This window comes from Cyrtonyx montezumae, unplaced genomic scaffold, assembly GCF_038088225.1.
Source record: "Cyrtonyx montezumae isolate F1298 unplaced genomic scaffold, pur_monq_1.0 scaffold_8, whole genome shotgun sequence".
NCBI classification, from domain to species: Eukaryota; Metazoa; Chordata; class Aves; order Galliformes; family Odontophoridae; genus Cyrtonyx; species Cyrtonyx montezumae.
The window spans coordinates 76,984,183-77,002,126 of NW_027072089.1; the positions used below are offsets into that span (position 1 = coordinate 76,984,183).

A 17,944-nucleotide genomic window follows, 5' to 3' on the forward strand; every position below is an offset into this window, starting at 1 on the left:
AGATTTCATTTATTCTCAGTCTTACTCTGTTCCAAAGCTCTTCTGCCTCCAGCATAGCATGGGGTGTTCAAAATCTGTGCTAGTTCTGGCCATGAGTTTTCCTTCTTTTGTCTCCATCTTTCTACCAAAATACCAGTGGGCGGCACAGCATTCCCAAGTGTGTTGGAAACAAATATAAATATTAAGTGTATTTAGTTTGTCTCTTGGGGTGAAATCCACATCCCTATTGACATGGGATATGAAGGCGCTATTTATGTTTTCATGCTGAGTTTTATTCAGCGACTTGGGTTTGATTTTTAGGTAACACTGATGGTGCGTACCAGTTAATTGTGACAACTTACAAGGGTTTTTAAGAGTCTTCTTGTGTTAAGGCTTTGTAACTGGTGTAATGTTCTATGCATTTTCTGTCCTTGCTTTCTAACTGGGGAAGAAGTGCTTTGGTATTGGAATGTGTTGGGCCAATGCAGAAGCTGTGGATGCATTGGCAAATGCTATCAGAGACTGAAATAGAAGGATTTGCAGGTGTAGTTTTGCTTCCATTATCATGCTGTATGAAAACCTGCTCACAAAATAACGGGCTTGAGAGCTAATAGAAGTAAAATTAAGTTTAAATAAAATATCCTGGAATAAACTGTGCCAGAAAAGAAACTTCTTCCCATGTATCAGATTCTGTTGCAGAACTTTTCATTCATCCATTTACTTGCCTTTTGGCATTCCTTCCAGTGGTTGTTAGGCAACCATAAAAACATTGCTGAACATACTTGCTGGCTAATTGAATTGTCCTCTCCTTGGTTTTTTGTTCATTCATAGTCATTTTTAATAGGGCAAACACATGCAAGTTTCCTCTTTGGATGACTAAATAAATCAAGGGGATTTTGAGTTTTGTGCAATGTCAAGGATGACATTTTGAAATCAAGCTTTTACATCCTGATGGATAACACCTAATCAGAATCCTGAGAATTTGTCTGTCACTATAGAAGCCTTACTTAAATTTTGCTATATTTCCAGTTTTTTATTAAGACCAACCCATTATAATGAGTTTGTTTGAAAGGCAGTAGTATCTATTTGTACAAATAGAGCTGAGCTGACCCAAACAACAAAACTGTGTTGAAATAAGTGAGGTTCCTGCAGCTTGTAACCAAGCATCCCTATGGTGGTCTTACTATCAAAAGAAGTGTTGAGAAACACAGCAGTGCTTTAGTACTGCATCAGATGACACAAAAGACCTTTTTAGAAATGACGTATGTTACATTGATTGCAAGGATCTGATCTGTGTTATATACTTTTAGCGTGTTGTTTAAGAGGACCTATTTTCCCATATCAGCTTAACGCGATTGAACTCTTGCAAGTGGTGCTGAACTTGAGTGCCTGGAAGTTTCCATGCTTGTTCTGAGTACATAAACTAAAAATGCATGTAATTTTTATACAAATAACGAGACTTACACACCAAGTTGCTTTGCAACGATTTATACAAAGTATCATGTTCCACTACGTTTTTCTATTTTTTTCTCATCTTTTTGTAGATTCACGAAGTTGAAGAGCCTTAACCTCTCCAATAATAATTTAGGAGACTTTCCACTGGCAGTTTGCAGTATCCCAACCCTGACGGAGCTCAACGTGTCCTGCAATGCCCTCAGAAACGTTCCAGCAGTTGTAGGCGAGATGCACAAGCAAGTACTTTCTTAACATAATGTACACAGCCTTATAATAAAGGCAACAAACTTGACTCTGCAAATTATCTTGCTATGAAAAGCAATATAAACTTAACTGGGTCACGTCAGGGCGAACTGTCTTGAAGATCTATATTGAAACTGTTCTGAGCTACAAGTAGAGGAAGCTCCCTTTGTATATGAAGCTCTTCCAATCTTCCCCAGTGTTTGACATGAGGGTCACCTTCATGGTGAAGAGATTCTTAAAGCTATGCTTATATGCTTCAGTCACCACATATGTGGAGATGTTCAAAGATGTAATGTCTACTAGCACGGCCTGAGTTTCGTAGTTACCAAAGCTTTTAATTGTTCAGTGCCTTCTGTAGCAGATGTTAAACCATTGTTCCTTTGCTTTTCTTCTGCCCTTTGTATATTTTATCTCACTGTAACCACAGCAGATTTGTGGGTTTATAGAAAGAATATGTGATTTAACAGATTACTCACTTTCTTCAATCTCCCTTCCCCTCTCCCTATCTGTAATAGCTTGCAGACATTTTTGCTGGATGGTAACTTTCTCCAGTCCCTTCCCGATGAATTGGAGCATATGCATCAGCTCAGCTATGTGAGTCTGTCCTTCAATGAATTCACTGACATTCCAGGAGTATTAGAGAAGTTGACTGCTATGGACAAACTCTGTATGTCAGGAAACTGTTTGGATACACTCAACTTGCAAGTGTTAAAAAGGATGCCTCATATTAAGCATGTGGACCTAAGGTAGGTATTTGAAAAATGAGGAAAAATAAATCTAAATTTAATCTAAATTATTGGCATTGGAACAGTTTATTTAGTTGTCATAATAACCTCTGGGCACAGATCTGTTGTATTAGTTCATGTTTATGACTATATTACATAACTTACAGCACTTGCAGAGTCTGAGTGCTTTTTCTTTGAGGAAGAGGTTGCACTTAAGGTCAATAGTTAGGATCATGAGTTTTGAAGGACATGAATATTCACCTGAATGTATCAAGTGAAACAGAGCCTGGGATGCTGGTGACTCCTGCAGTTCTAGTTGATGCACTATTAATACAACATGATTTATAGTCCCTTACCCCCCCAAAAAACCCTTCTATCTGAAATACTATAGGTGTAATAAGATGATGAAAAGATTAGTCAAAGTGAGTGCACAAACCCAAATATTTTCATGTTTCTTGGTCTGTTACAAAGCCTAAGCCACAAGTGGTATTTTATTGTTGCCTTCAGCAGATGTTGGAACTGCTTAGTTAAATTTAACTGTTCAAGCTAAAATCAAGCTAAAACTTAGTGTACTGGACTGTTGTGTAGTTGTCAGCTTCTGGAATCAAGGAAAGGCCAGCATAGGTATGTCAAGAAAATAGATTAAATGATAAAAAGTCACTTCTCTATCACACAATTTTAACTTTTTGTTAATTCACTTTCCACCTGTCCTTTGTTAAAGTACACTGTTTATTCAGTGCAGTTCACTTTGGTGCAGGCTGTATCTTGTGAAAGTGTAAAAGTGATCAAAGTAGGTGGTATGACTTCTCAAAAGTCTTTGTAAAGCTGTCCTGGCTATTTCATGTCTGTAATGTTTGTAAACTGTACTTGCTGTGCTGTGAAGTGCTTTGCTTCAGTGAAATCAGAAATAAGCACTGCCTTGTAAATTGGAAGCAGAAAAGATATCCTGTGATGGTGGAGTGGGCATGTTCCCTAGTTTCATTTAGTGGAAAAATGTAGTTACTTTGAAAACATACAGCTGTTGTACAGAGGGCTACTTCTGAAACAACAGGCAATAGCAAAACTATAGGTAGATGCCTTCATGTGTGCTAGGATGGAATAATGAGCCAACACAAGTTGACAGACTGATTTTCATGTTCTATTCAGATCTGAGAATTTGAACTCTTTGAAGTGCTCTGCCATTTCAAAGATAGCAGCTACAGATGATACTATTTCAATTGTAACTTCTGCAGAAGTTGCTGAATGTTGGCAGCAACTGCTGTGCAGTGAAGGTGTGATAAACAGCTGTTTTCTTTATCTGACAGACTCACTTGTCTTGGGGTTTTGCTTGGTTTTCTTTCGACACCCTTTTCAGGCCTCTCAGTTTGCTCACTGTGGGACATGATGAAGTGACAAGCAAGTCTGGGAATTCATGAATCTGTTTGGCCTTTCAATAGAGTAGGAGATGTGAATAATTACACATTTCTTGTGTCTGCTAGGATCTCATTTTGCCAGGAGATACACCTGCAGTTTTTTCCCTACTATCAGGCACAGATAATATTTTATTTTTATAGGCTTGGTAACAATAGCGCTTAGATTTTTGTGGAATATTTTATGAATGGTTTTCAGAGTAATTCAGAAAGGATCTTGGTGTCATCGTCCCTTTATCATGATGGATAAAACAATAGAGCTGATCCCTCCTATTTTTAAAATCCCACGAGGTAGTGAAAATACTTAAAAATAAAACTTCATCAGAACTGTGAGGTATGCTAATTTAACCCTGAGCAATTGATGGTAGGACGAGCATTAGTTTGTCAGCAGGACCCTCTCATGTAACTACATTTAATCTTCCTTTTTGTCTGCAAGATTGAATTCAATTAGGAGATTGGAGGCTGATGAAATAGACTTCCTCCACCATGTGACCCAGTTGGACCTCAGAGACAACAAACTTGAAGAGCTGGATGCAACAATATTTAACAATGTTGAAGTGTTACACTGTGAAAGAAATCAACTGGTAACTCTCAAAATCAGTGGATATTTTCTCAAAGCCCTCTATGCTTCCTCTAATGGTAAGTGTGTTTCCAGGGCACCTGTGTTGTCATCTGCTTTCTGGTTTTTGTACCTGGCTCTCTGTGGGATGCTTGTGAAGTACAATACACGTAATTGAAAGGAGCAGGAGTCTCTTGAAATGACTCTAGGATAAAAGGTTTTCACGTATGCTATGTCGTGTTATTGACAACTCTGAGCTACAGAAATGACTTCCAGGTAGCACTGTAATGCTGATTTGGAGCTCTCAAGACCATGAAAATCTTAGAAATGAGGCCAGAATTCTCTGTGTCAGTAGGGAGGAGTCTTCAAGCTGTCATTTATATATTGTGATACTATACCAAAGTAAATAAGGAATTTATTGCTTCTCCCTGGACTTCAAGTTTGGACAAGCATCTGTGAGACAAACTAAAAATATTTTTGCTGCTGCTTATAGCTACTTACTCTTGCCTGAAAGCTACGAAACCTATCATGAGTAACTTCGTTTGTGTTCTATAGTAAAAATGACATAGCCGTTTCCAGTTGAATATTTCCTGTGTTCCATTAATAAGATTTGTTTAATCTTTCTGTAGAAGCTCCTGTTACTTAAAAATACTCAGTTTTCACTACAATTTTTATTGTTTGGAATAGTTTGGTGTGGAATAAACAAAACACCAGCTCAGACAACTGTGAATTTTCTGAACAGTCTGCAGTGCTTGGTTGTCATCTTAATGATATCCAGGCCTGTGCTATCATTAAATATTCATACCAGGATCTTTGTAGCTAAGGAAAGTTAATATAATTTGAGTGTGTGCTGTGCAATGTGAGCTGAGAAACCAAGTTAGCCTGGTTCTCGCTATCAACTGTTTATTTGGTCACATACCCAGCAGGAAGAGCATGATGTTGTCCTCTCTCTGGCACCCACAGCCACCTTAAGTCTGTCTCCAAAGGAACAGCGATGTGTTATCTCCACTTAAGTGAATTTTCTGTAGGCTTAAATATCTACTGGTTTTGTTTCAACATCAGTGCTGAGCATCAGCTACCTGAAAGTTTAGGATATGAAACATCTATGTTGGCAATCAAAATACGCTCCCAGCTGTAGTTGAGGAGCTATGAAAGGTATCTACAGCTACTTGCTACCAGAAAACTCTACTCAAGCCTCTGCATTGCTGTGATGGCTTGAAAAATGATGTGTTTTGCCATAACCTAGAGGACTCTGGAGGTATTCCTTAGCTTACTGTTTCAGAGCAAAGAATCCGTGGCTGTACTGTTAGTTCTCTACCTTCTTTTTTTTTTCCTTCCACTGACTATTTTGGCTAGAGCAGATAAATGTGGGTGGCAGAGGTGAAGTCACAGGTCTGGGGCAAAAATCGAGTTCGTTGTCAAATTTTTTTAAATCTGTTTTCTTCTCTCTGATGAATTTTCTAGTATCTGTCATATCAAATACAACCTGATATAAGAAGCACACTCAGATGTAATGGAGGAGAAAAAAAAGTCCAGATCCATAGCAACATTACTGCTTTATCCTGAAATCTATGAGCGTTAGCTGCTTAAAGTACCTTTTACAGAGCAGCAAAGGTGCAAAGTTTTATAATGTTTGTTTTCCCCTCCTAGAACTTGCTCATCTTGATGTGTATCCAGTTCCTAATTATCTGACTTACATGGATATTTCTAGGTAAGACTATTTTTTTTCTCCTTGGGTTTGTGAAATACATATGAATTAAGTTTATGGAGAAGGAACATTGAGTGTTTTACTGAGCTGATGTCCAGTAAGAAAAAAAAAAAAAAGCCCAACAACTCTTCCCTGCTTTCTCTTCACTTATTTTTAATTTTAGCCTGCTTAGAGTTCTTTTAAACTGTTGATGATGATATAGTGATTACTGAGTTCCCCTGGGCTAGTGGCCGTCAGCTTCAGAGTTTCATGAACCGTGAGTGGCTCTCATTGTGCACCTAGATGTAATATAAAGCTGTGACCTAGGTGTGATTTATTAAAAAGCATTTTTTGTGAAGATGTGCTCTCCATTCACAGCTGTAAATGAAATTGGAGCAGAATGTGTGATTTTGATCGCAAAACAGTTTCTGTGCTGCAGTTTTGATGGGATTGTGACTAAATTGGTTGTGTGTCTTTAGCTCATTGGCTCCCTTGGAATTTAAGAAAATGTTTTCTGAGATGGAAATAAACTATTTAAACGGGAGGAGTTGATTGCTATTGCATGTCTTGTTTAAAGGCTATTTCTTGTATGAGTGAACTAGAGGATACAAGTAAATGGAGAGAGAGTATTGAGGTCCTATTTCTGAACTTAAAAACCTGCAAGAGCTTTTGAATAGGGTTTGAAACTCAGTTTTGCCTCTGAGTATGCTAACTGAAGTAGTGGATTTGTGAATGCACGTGCAATCAATCTTGTACATATATTTTACACTACTGGCTTTTGTCTTTAAGGCAGGATACACAAGTGCCCCATTGTGCTTAGCTGCCTGGTTGCAGTGCAACTGTTTGGAAAAACTTAAAGAACTTAACTTTTAGAAGGGCTAGCTTCACTGAAGAAAAACGCAAGGAAGCCCTCAACTTTAAGGATGCACAAAACATTTACTCTCTTTCACGAAGAGTAGCAGAGTGGGTTTCAGGATTGAATTTATGGGGCATCAGAGAGGTGTTTCCACTGTAGAGTGAATATTTTTTTCTGAAGGGAGTCTCACAAATGTCCATTGAAACAATTTTGTTTCTTCTGGAATGGCTTCTTCATTCTCAGTATTCTGATACTCTTAATACTTTTTCCCTGATACTTTGAAAGCAGCTTTTTCTCCTTTCTTGGACAGTACATATTTTGGGGAGGTAGTAACACTGTTAGCTTTGAGCTGTTGCTGGAAGTCTTACTGCAGGATATAATCTCAGGAAGTTTGTGTAGGAGAATCATTTGGATAATGATCTAGTACACCTCACTGTGTTATTTATTCACAGAAATCATCTGGAAAACCTGCCTGAGTGGGTATGTGACAGCAAGAAACTGGAAGTGTTGGATGTTGGCCACAATCGGATAAGTGAGCTGCCTGCCCGGTGAGTCTTGTGGACCAGCTGCAGAATGTGGTACAAGATAAGCCTTCAGAAATAATTGCTGATTCAGTGTTTAGTCTGTTCCACTGATTGTCAGGCAGATTTTTATCTTCTGTTTGATTTTATTTTTACCTACTGGGTGTCATCACACCACGGGCTTCCACTGAGCCTTTCTTCTTTTACTTTCATGCAGAGAAAGCAGTGCCTTTGAACTCCAGATGGAAGTTTTGAAGCTGTTCAGGGAGGAAAGGCCTTCATATTTAATAGTGAATATTAAATATTTACAGCCATAACTTTACATGACAATTTAGACATCAGGAATTGTAACTTATTTCTTTTTTAGTGGTATCTAGAGACTCTGTTTTACAGCCCCATTTGAGTTTCGGATAAGAAAAAGGATTGAGAGGAGAAAGTAAAGCTGCAAGTAAGCTTTTGCAAGCATAGCAATTGCATTCATTGTAAGGATGATCTCCCTTCCAAGACTTTAAGCTTTAGGTTGATAAAGTGGTAGGAAAGCAAGTGAAAGTGAGCAGGAAGACGTTACATAATGAACGACTGCTAATAACTTTTTTCTAGGTAGACCTAGTCCAAATACCACTCAGGTTCTGGCATTGAGCATTTTTCAGTGCCTGACTTGACTGGAAAAGAATTGTTCTTTCTGGCACGCTTCAGAAGAAATGTTGTGAAAGAGGGAGAGCATACTGGTCACAAATGGTGAAAACACATGGGGGTGTACATTGAACGTTGTGTACAGCTAGTGTATGGTGAGACATTTTCCTTATGAAGCTGTGCAGTACTAAAGAGCATCAGAAACAACAACAACAAAAAAAAAAGTTGGGCATTTTCTGGGTCTGGGTATTTAATGTTGGAGATGAGAAGAGAATAGAAAGAAGAAATCTGGGCAGAAAAAGATATGAAGATATTTACTGTGCAAACTAGCAGTGTAACATACAGACTGTTAATTCCTCTGTTTTTTTCCACACAAAGTGAAACTTGCACCTACTCAGGAGGTGGGGGGAGCCAAAGTTCACTTGCCTTTCATTTGCACTTCATAACAACAAGGAATATCAAGGCATACCGGATATCTTTGGGAGATTAATGATTAGCTGAAAATTAGGTACAGTCAACATCCCACTTGTCTCACTTGCCATCTTATCATTAACCCCAGGAAACAGCTTATCTCTTGAAAGCTCTTCTTTGTAGTATGTGTCTAGATAGCTTAGTTCCTAATAAGTCAGCTCATTTTTAAGACTCGGTCCAAAACATGGCCTTCGATGTCAATTAATGTTTAGGGAAACTTGGGTCTGAATTCACATGCAAACAGCTTGGACATACAGGCGTTGTGTAAGTAACAAGAAAGAAAAATACTAGTGCTCAGCAAGAGTTCACGTGTACTACTGCTTGCTTTTTTGTTCTGTATAGAGTAGCACTCTGAAAACACATTAAGTAAACAAACAGCACTCTCCTTGGAGGGTGCTTGCAACCCTAGCCACAAACGTTCAAGCCTTGACTGACCGGCACTTTCCCAGAAGGCTGAAGGTTGTGCTTAATCTAAACAAACTATGTTTGAGGCTGTTTCTATCTGCCCCTTGCAATAGAAGAGCAGCCTTGAAGCCAGAAAGTTGGAGAGAGGGCTGTGTAGTGATGTTTTTCTCAAAGGAAATGGGAGCAGTGTACACTGCTGGGCTGTAACAAAGCCCATTTCTGCTTTAAAAGTACTGAAAAATAACTAAAAGGATACTTATGAATGCAGGACAAATTCATTATAATAAAACTGATGTCAGAATTCCCCAATGAAAATGGAAACGCTTCAGTTAAGGGTTGACAAAATGGGCTTTGCTGCCACCAGTGAACAAATGCCTGTATATGTATTTTGTTTGTTTCTCTTTGTCCATTTTTTTTAAAGACCTATTCATATTCAGAACTATGTTCTCTTGAATGCTGGCTTACTTAAGGTTTAGTGAAAACATTCAACCAATTCCATGTTTTGTACAAAGATGCTTGATGCTGAGCAGCATGCTTACACTTGAACTGTTAGAAGCTTCAGTGGGAATCAGGCAAGTGGGAAGCTGCTCATAGGGAGAACAAGTCCTGGTTCTTCACCTGGCCTGAGAACTAGTTGTGCCAGACTTATCAGGAGCATGCTCAGCTGAATGTTGGCACTTCACATTTTCTTCAGGGGGCCCAGTTCTTTTGGTGGTTATGTAACTTTGAGAGGAAGAAATCTCCCAAAGGCCTACTTAGTTCTTTCAAATTATTTATAAAATGTATTTCCACACACAAGTGGATTGTTAAGGTTTTCACTGTGATTTGTACTTCTCAGATTTAAAAATGGCACTGCCCCCACCTATCAAAAAAAATCCTGTTTTTTTTTTTTTTTTTTGAGATGTTCTTCTGCAACTCTTCTTTTTCCTGTAATGCTTGGTGTTGGTGATACTGGCCAGTGCTGATTAGGAAAGAAAATAGAATAGAAAGGCAAATCCTTTAAAATCTCACTCATTTATGTAAGATTGGAATTAAGCAAAAAAATATGAAATACAAAAAACGTAGTAAATACACATACCACTGTGATAACTGATAAATCTTTTACCCTGTATTGAACCTTCTGGAATGAAGTGTCTGGCAGTTGACCTGTATCCATGGTCATAATTCAGACAATCCAGCCAACTGAGATAACTGTTAACACTGGCACGCAGATATGGAGTATGACCGTATCTGTCAAGGGGAAAATACTCGGCATACTTCATTGATTATTTTGGCACAATAATCCAGTGACCTGATGTATTGTAGGAAGGATAGGGGAGGAAGGCCCTTAATGTTTCTATGGATCACTGAAACAGAGGAGAGAAGGTATTTTGCTTTAACGCTGAGTAATTTGAGAATCTTTGAAACAGGTCAGCCAGATTAAACAGTGCAGTAGCAGGAATATTAGGGGGCAGACAGAGAATGATCTTTTTTTCTTAATTTGTTGAAAGTGATTTCTGCTCAAAATAAGATTTGTGCTTTTTCTGAGGTTCCTTGGTGCAGATCTTAAACTCCTGAGTTTTTTATACTGCAGATTTCAGCTTTTCTGTTTGATTAAAATAACCAGTCTTTCCTTTCTCCTCGTATTGCTCTTTTCTTCCCTATCCTAGCATACCCTAATGTCCCACAAAAGCAGAGTGGGGGATGGGACTTGGGGTCATCTATCGGTTGTAAAAGCTCAAGAAAGTAAAGCCGATTAGATAAATTTCATTTGCTGTAGAACTGGAAAGGAGGCTTTATGCTTGTCTGGTATTAAGGGAAAAGGAAAACGCGGGGTGGGGAACTGCACTGGATTGAATCAGCACATGATGAATCAACTGTTATGAAGTTTGTGGGGTGGCTGATTTCACCCACACTTCTGAAGTTCTTTCACTAATTAGAGGGATCCCACAGGTGAGGTCTTCTGCAGCCCTTGTTAGCAATTGACTAATTCACTGGCATATTTAAATATTCATGTCTTATACACTGCATTGCTACTTTCACTCCTTTGTCATCCTATAATCCCCTTCCCTGTCTCTGGACAACCTTTTTACCTTTTTAAGGAGTTGGTGGAGAGCGGAAGATATTCTTGGATCTGTGCGTAACTAATACAGTGTCTACTAATCAATTGGCTGAATCACTTTCTAGTAATTAACTGTGATTTCAATCTGAAATTCACAAAAGGAGATCTTTTCAGCTGAGATTGTTCTTATTTGGGGTGTTTTCTCTTTCTCACAGGTTGTTTTACAACAGCAGCTTGCGTAAACTGCTGGCAGGACATAACTTGTTAGGAAGGCTACCAGATCGGCTTGAACGAACACAAGTGGAGGTCCTGGATGTGCAACACAACCAGCTCCTCGAACTACCATCTAACCTACTTATGAAGGCAGACAGGTAAAAGAATTCCAACTTGTGTGTGAGAAACCTTACTTTGTGTTTCGTTTCATAGCTGAAAGGGTAATCTGAGGGTTCCTCTAATTTGAAAGTTGCCAAACGTTATGTGATAAGAACAGATGTCTGCCCAGCTCACCAAAACACAAGTTCTTTTTATTTTAGTTTTGTTGCCTTATATGGTTGCTTTTTTTCCCTCTACTGAGCCCCTGCTGGAACACCTACTTCTTGAAATCTGACTGTAAAGTGAAGCGCATGCTATTTTCTACTACATATACTGAGATGGGTTAGTGGCAGTTTCTTTAAATATATGTTTCTTAGTCTTGCTTGATGGAGTGTGAAAGCTTTACCCCCACTCCATCTCTTCAGTCACAGGCTAGAACTTATTTTTACCCATCAAACAAAACAAGATCTGTGCATAAGGCTGTCAGAATAACTCAGTTATTCCCGTGTCCTTGCTTTGTGAATTTTTTATGCCTTTCAGATGTTTGTCGCTAATTTAGCTGGTGTCACCACTTCGTCTGATTTTTGGCTTCTTGGTTTTTTTTAATGCTGTTCCTGTAGTCTCAAAGTCTTCATAATCTTTCTTCCTTGTTCTAAACATATCCTGTAAAGTGACTGTGATTAAAATACCAGGGATTCATAGCATAATTGGGTGGTGGATGGTATTGCCCTGCTTGGTGTCAGTGTTCCTTGCACCTCTGCACTTGAACAAATAGTCTTGGTATTTCTGAATATTTTAACTTATACATAATTTAAAAGTCAGAGTTTGTGCTGCAGGATTTTATTTCTGATCTTAACTGCGACAAAAGGAGCACATAGGTCCTGGGTTTTTGAGAGGTGAAGATGCAAGAGGAACAGTGATCTCTCTCCATAACGAATCATTGCCCATAGTTAAGGATATTTCAACCCACTGTTTGTATACTGTTCATTCTGGTGGGAACCTTGGTTTAAATGTTTTGGGATTCACAACTTCCAGGTTGCAGAATTGTGTTCCAAGGAAATTAGCTCCCAAAGGAGACAGTTCTTTAAGACAAGGGAACCAGTATGGCATTTCAGTCTTGATTTTTGTACTTTATTTTTTTAAACTATTGCATGTCTGTCTTCGTTATGCCCTCGGTAGGATACCACCTCAGGAACAAACATTATCAGCAAAATTTCTGATGTTAATTTACTGCTATAATTGAGACTTTATGTAGAAGTGTGGTCAGAGCAATGAAACCTAGCAATGTAGCTACTGTAATAATTGCAATTACCTGTTGTTTCTGTTTAAAAATAGTGAAGTTCATACTCTGTTCATGTGGCAAAGATGTTTCACGTCAGCAGCTATAACAGTCTTATGGATGACTTCTCAAACTCTTGTACAGTAGAGATTGTACAAGGTTTCATTTCTGAAGTTGATAGAAGTTTTTTATTGAAGGTTGCAAAATTAGGTCAATTTAAAATACTGTAACGCCATTTTCCTGACTGTTAACTTGGAAAGAGACTTTGAATCAGATTCAGATGCTACTGGCATCTCAGAAAGCAAAGAGGAATTCTTCTGTAAATTTGCTCATAGGTTGTAGTTCTGGAATGTAGATTTTTGGAATTTTGATAGTGGGAGAGAACCTAGGTAAGTTTTTTTTGTCACAATTCAACATTTCAAACAGAGCTACAGAGCTATAGACTATTTGGTTTGAGGCTTTCTTTTGTGATGCCAAAAGGAAGAAGCACAGGCTAAAATGAAGGCTGAGGCTAGACTTCCATAAGTTGACTAAATGTGTGCTGAAAAGAAATTTTAAAATTCTTTTGAAAAATGAATTATTAAATGGCTGATTTGGTCCTAAGGATTTTTGCCATCTGCAGTCTTGACATTTTGCAGCTTTCAAGCAGCACAGGGCATGTGTTTTTAAGCAAAGCTTATCCACTGTGGCACTTCCTCACCACTGCAGCCACCTTGTCTGTATGATAGAAGCAGTTGTGAGGAGGTCCTCATGTTGTCTACCCCATTACTGCTGTTGACTGTGTTTAATGTTTTGTCCATGCTGGCATTCTTATTAATGCTGCAGAAGTGATGCACGTGAAGGAAAATACCAGTGCAGATTAGTCCTCGGTGTAAGAGTTCTGGGTTTGGAATTTCCTACTGTGCTTTGCTTTGCTTTCAGATGTCAGTAGCTATGAGCCTGGACCAGGGAAAGGTATTTAGGCTTTTTGTTTGCCTGTTTTTTAAAGAAAATGTTTTTCTTCTCACAGCATTCCCTGGGAAGCACAATCTGTGCTGCCAGATATGTCAAGAGAATTGGGTTCTGCCATGACCTTTACCCACCGTGTAATGTTGGACAAATCACTTTGCAGAACCCTTATCTCCCCATAAAATGACTTAGCTTTTACAGAATGAGAAGATCAGGCTGTTTTTTGGAAAGATACTTAAGTTTATGTGGTTGACAGATAGTATCTTGTCTCAAAGTCTCATGCTGTGAATTATAAATGCTTTCTCCTTGTCAATCCTGTCTGTTTGACTAAGTGGCTCTGAACTGCCTTGGGCAAGTGCTGGTGGGCTTTGACACTGAGAAGACCTGAGGAAGGCAGGGAAGCCAGAGTGCTGGTGCACATGCAGGGAATGTTGCTTTCACAAAAATAAAATACTGAAAACAAATGCTGTCTTCATAAAATCTGTGGACATCAGTCTTCTCCCTTAATCGTTCAAAACCAATTACAAAGTTTGATTCTCTGATGAAGAGTATAATTTGCAGTTACTTTTTTTTTATTTTTAATTTTCTCCTATTTCAAACTGTTATTTGAAGAGAAATCAAAGCTTTTTCTGTGAAATGTTGCTCTGACTGAGACTGAACTTAATTCTGTTTATTACACTGAAAGTGTGCACATCTTGATCGTGTTAGCATGGATTTCTCTTGCTGGGTGGGGATTTTCTTGGCAAGATGAGCACCCTGGAGACAGCCAGATAATCTGTTCATTTCTCATTACCAGATGCTGCAGAAATAGAGAACTCATGCAAGTGCTATGGCTGATGAGGGGGAAAACTCCCAAGCAGAGTCCTTAACCTTTTTTTTCTTGCACCTGTAACCCTGCGCTTTTTGTTTAAACCCACTGCTACATTTGTTGTAATGGCAGGTTAGGTTTAAAAATGGAGAAATAGTGATGAAAGTCAAGGGTTTGCCCATTGAATAAGCTTCCCTTTCCAGTTAGTAAGACTCTGAGTCATCAGATTGGTGATAGTGGTTGGATAGTGAAGGTGCGTAGCTGTGCTCTGCCCATATTGAGTTTTCTGATGCTATGTGGTGGCCAGCTGTAGAGCCTATTGAGCCTGTCCTCTACGCTGTATCATGGTTCATCTTTTCAACTTTGTTCAGCTGTTTTTAAATGTTTGGGGCTTTTTTGTTGTTTGAATTCATTTTTTGTTGGGGTTTTCCATGTTGTTGGTTTTTTTTGTTGGAGTTCTGTAAGGTGACCCACTTACACTTAGTATTTGCCATTTCCACCCACAGTGATTGCTGCCTTTTCATACAACTAGTGGTACATATTGCAGATGTAACAAAAGTGAGGGAGAAAACAAATTCTAAGGAATGCAAAGAGCTATTTCAGTGGTTGCTGTGCATACTTTTGTTGCAGAAATGCCTAGCTGCATTTGTTTCATTGCTGGCATTGTTAATATGTTTTAGTGAAACAACTGAAGATAGGCTTGGAAGTAAGAGATGATGCAGCAACACAGTCAAGTGTTTAGGCTTTTTTTTTTCCCCTTTTATTTTTATTTTTATTGGCAGTTCATCAAGAGGAAAGAAGATTCACTTGAACATTTCCATCCGTGTTTGTTGTTTCTTTTTTTTTTTTTTCGGAGCAGAAAATACTCTCTTTGGATAGGTCAGCAGAACTGCCTTGAAGTTTTCTCCCCAGTTGCACCTATCTTGAAGATTTCTTTCTCTCACACATTTGCTATCGCAATAATAAATTACTTTAGGATTATCTGCTCAGAAATTGAGGGCATGTCTCTGCAGAAGGGACTGAAGAAGGAATTTTGATTTGATTGCTCTCTGCTGACGGAGATCTTGGGGCACAGGCCAAACTGAAGTTCTTGATTTCTCTGCATATTTCATTTTACAACTGATTTCTTTTTTTAATTTCTTTCGACATTATCTTTCATTTCTTTCTTTCAACGTTTACTGCTCTGAGAAAGCATTGATAGTTTTGTCTTGCTGCTACTTTGCTGTAGGATACTGTTGTCTTGTCGCTGTTACTAATGTTGAGTGTTCCTAAGCATTTTGGAGTACTAAAGTTTTTCCAGTGGTGGCTATGTCTTACCCACAAGCCAAGTTTGCCAGGCTGACTCAGAAGTTGGTGAGGAACCAGGAGATGCTGTGTGAGTGAAACCTGACAACAGCCTATATTTAGCCTCTGTACATGCTAGAAGTAGGCATCAGTGTTAAAGGAAGAAAGAAATAAAACCTTTTGCAGTTTCCAGTAGGTTTTCTTCTGAAAGCAAAGAAAGTTCATTTTCAGTTCAGAATTCTCAGGATTTAAATCGGAAAGACGTGATTGCTGCATGCACACTAGGTCTGTTTCTTTGAATTCAATTCATGTCCTTGATTCTAGTGTATTCTTTGGGATGGTCTTTATTTTCTCTGTTGGAGAAGTTAAATCTAGCAAGGGATTGTACTTTAATACTCCCATAAAACCAAAGGTGACTTATTCCAGCTAGAGTTCAATGTTTATATTATTACACCAGAGGAGAATTTGCACCTTGTCAAAGCTGAAGAATTCTGGCACCTCTCTGCCAATGCCTTTCTTTCTTAATCCCAGCGTTCTTCTAGTACTTGTTAGTTCATGCTCCCCTCAGTATATGATAATCTGGTACGTGTGCAAGCTGCTGAATTCAAGTTTTTCTGGTGATGCTGTACTTTTTTTCACGAGTTTATGGTGTAGTGGTGTGGGTGGAACTGGAAGGGGAAACAGTTAGTTTTGGACTGAGTTTAATACTTGACGTTCTGCTTCCCATCTGATAAGCAATACAAATGGGATATCTTCAAGGAACATGATTCAGTTGAAGTCTATGCACAAGAGAGATGGGATCAGTTGTGCCCAAGTAAGTTTCCACTCCTCCAGAGGGCATTCTTAAGACGTGCAGCTGGCATGCTGCATGAGGATGGAGAATCAGGGGTGTGGAAATAAGCTGAGGGAAGACTTCTGTGTTAAATCAGTGCAAGGAGAAGCTTGATGGGCAAGTACAGATTTTATTTTTTATTTTTTTTTGGACATAGAATAGCACAGAATCAACAAAGCTGTATGCAGGAGCAATCTGCTAGTTCATTCTGTTCCCTGCCCAAAGGATGGTGTCTTTTTTTTTTTTTTTAGCTGAGATAATATCTTGAAAGAAGGATCTTTAGGGAATGTTTTTACCATTTTAATGTAGCAGCTGGTCAAAAGGAACATGTAAATAAGCGACATTCTCTTCTCTAAAAAGATAGCCAACATCATTAGAATTCAGCTGCAGGTGGAGATTACTGTGTGAGTATCCTAATTCTGAGTGCTGCATGGCTGTGAGTGTGCATGTGAAGGCTTTTGTCAGGTGCTGATGAAGGTGAGATACTCTACTACCAGAGGGTTTCTGCCCTAAGCTGTTGGGGAAATGCTTCTACCCACCTGAGTGTTGCTAAAATCAAGGCACTAAGCAGTAGGTCAGGATACTGGTGATTTATTTTCGATGTTGGCAGAAGGATATGGGGCAGCAGCTCTACTCTCTCCTTTTTCCATTGAAAAATGTGTGCATCAAAGCCTATTTTTGGCAGGAGCACGTAGATATCAACCGCTTTAGTGCCAGTGAAGGAACAGCTTGAGATTTCTTGTTTTGTTCCACCAATGTTGAAAACTGTATAGAAAAAGAAGACTGATTATTTTTTTCTTTTGAATTCCATTTGAACTCCATACAGTAGATTGTATCAATTTCAGCATTATGGAATAATGAAAGTAATCTTACTTGAAGCTTTAGCAGCTTTGTTCTGGGCTAGCTGTACCTCAACAAACTTGCATCTTGTGCATGTAGAACTTCATAGCTATAGGATGACCTGTAGATTATCTGTGTGGCTCCATTTGGTCATTAAAAGAAGGTAGCTGTGAAACACTGCAGGATGTTCTGCTGCACCCTGTGGAATGCACCTAAAATACAGATTCCTCTCAGTGCCTCTTCTTGAGAGATGTTCCGCTGCTACTTTCTCATCTGTTGTATTCCTGTGAAAGGTAATTTTTCCCTGCATCCTCTAACCCTTTTATTAATTAAGCCTTTTTAAACTGAGCTGGAGGTGACCATTTTGTACTTTGAGCAGTACAAAAGGTATCGTGGCTTTAATGTTAATCGAAGTGCCTTTTTTTGTGGAAAGAGGCAAGATTATTGTGGATTTTAGAAGCAAGCTGCCCGAGCAGTAGTTGTCTGTACTTCAGTAATAGGTGTGCTTGTTGATATTTAATTAAATACAGAGGCCATTGATGTGGTACTCTTCAGTTTAGTAATCCAACTTTGAATGAGCTTAATGCACTTCTGGTTCACACCTAATGGGCAAAATTGAGCAGCATCTTTTTAGAATAAATAGTATTGAAAAACCCT

At 38.7% G+C, this 17,944-nt stretch overlaps 1 protein-coding gene across 1 annotated transcript in view; it reads left to right on the forward strand.

The window, feature by feature from the left end:
* The window catches only part of PHLPP1 (PH domain and leucine rich repeat protein phosphatase 1), a 140,939-nt gene that overhangs the window by 105,410 nt on the left and 17,585 nt on the right, over positions 1-17,944 (forward strand). Inside the window, exons 6-11 of the mRNA XM_065752666.1 lie at positions 1,524-1,670; positions 2,193-2,423; positions 4,248-4,450; positions 6,021-6,081; positions 7,366-7,461; positions 11,200-11,355. Of these exons, the coding sequence (XP_065608738.1) occupies positions 1,524-1,670; positions 2,193-2,423; positions 4,248-4,450; positions 6,021-6,081; positions 7,366-7,461; positions 11,200-11,355 (894 nt within the window). The remainder of the gene's footprint in view (positions 1-1,523; positions 1,671-2,192; positions 2,424-4,247; positions 4,451-6,020; positions 6,082-7,365; positions 7,462-11,199; positions 11,356-17,944) is intronic.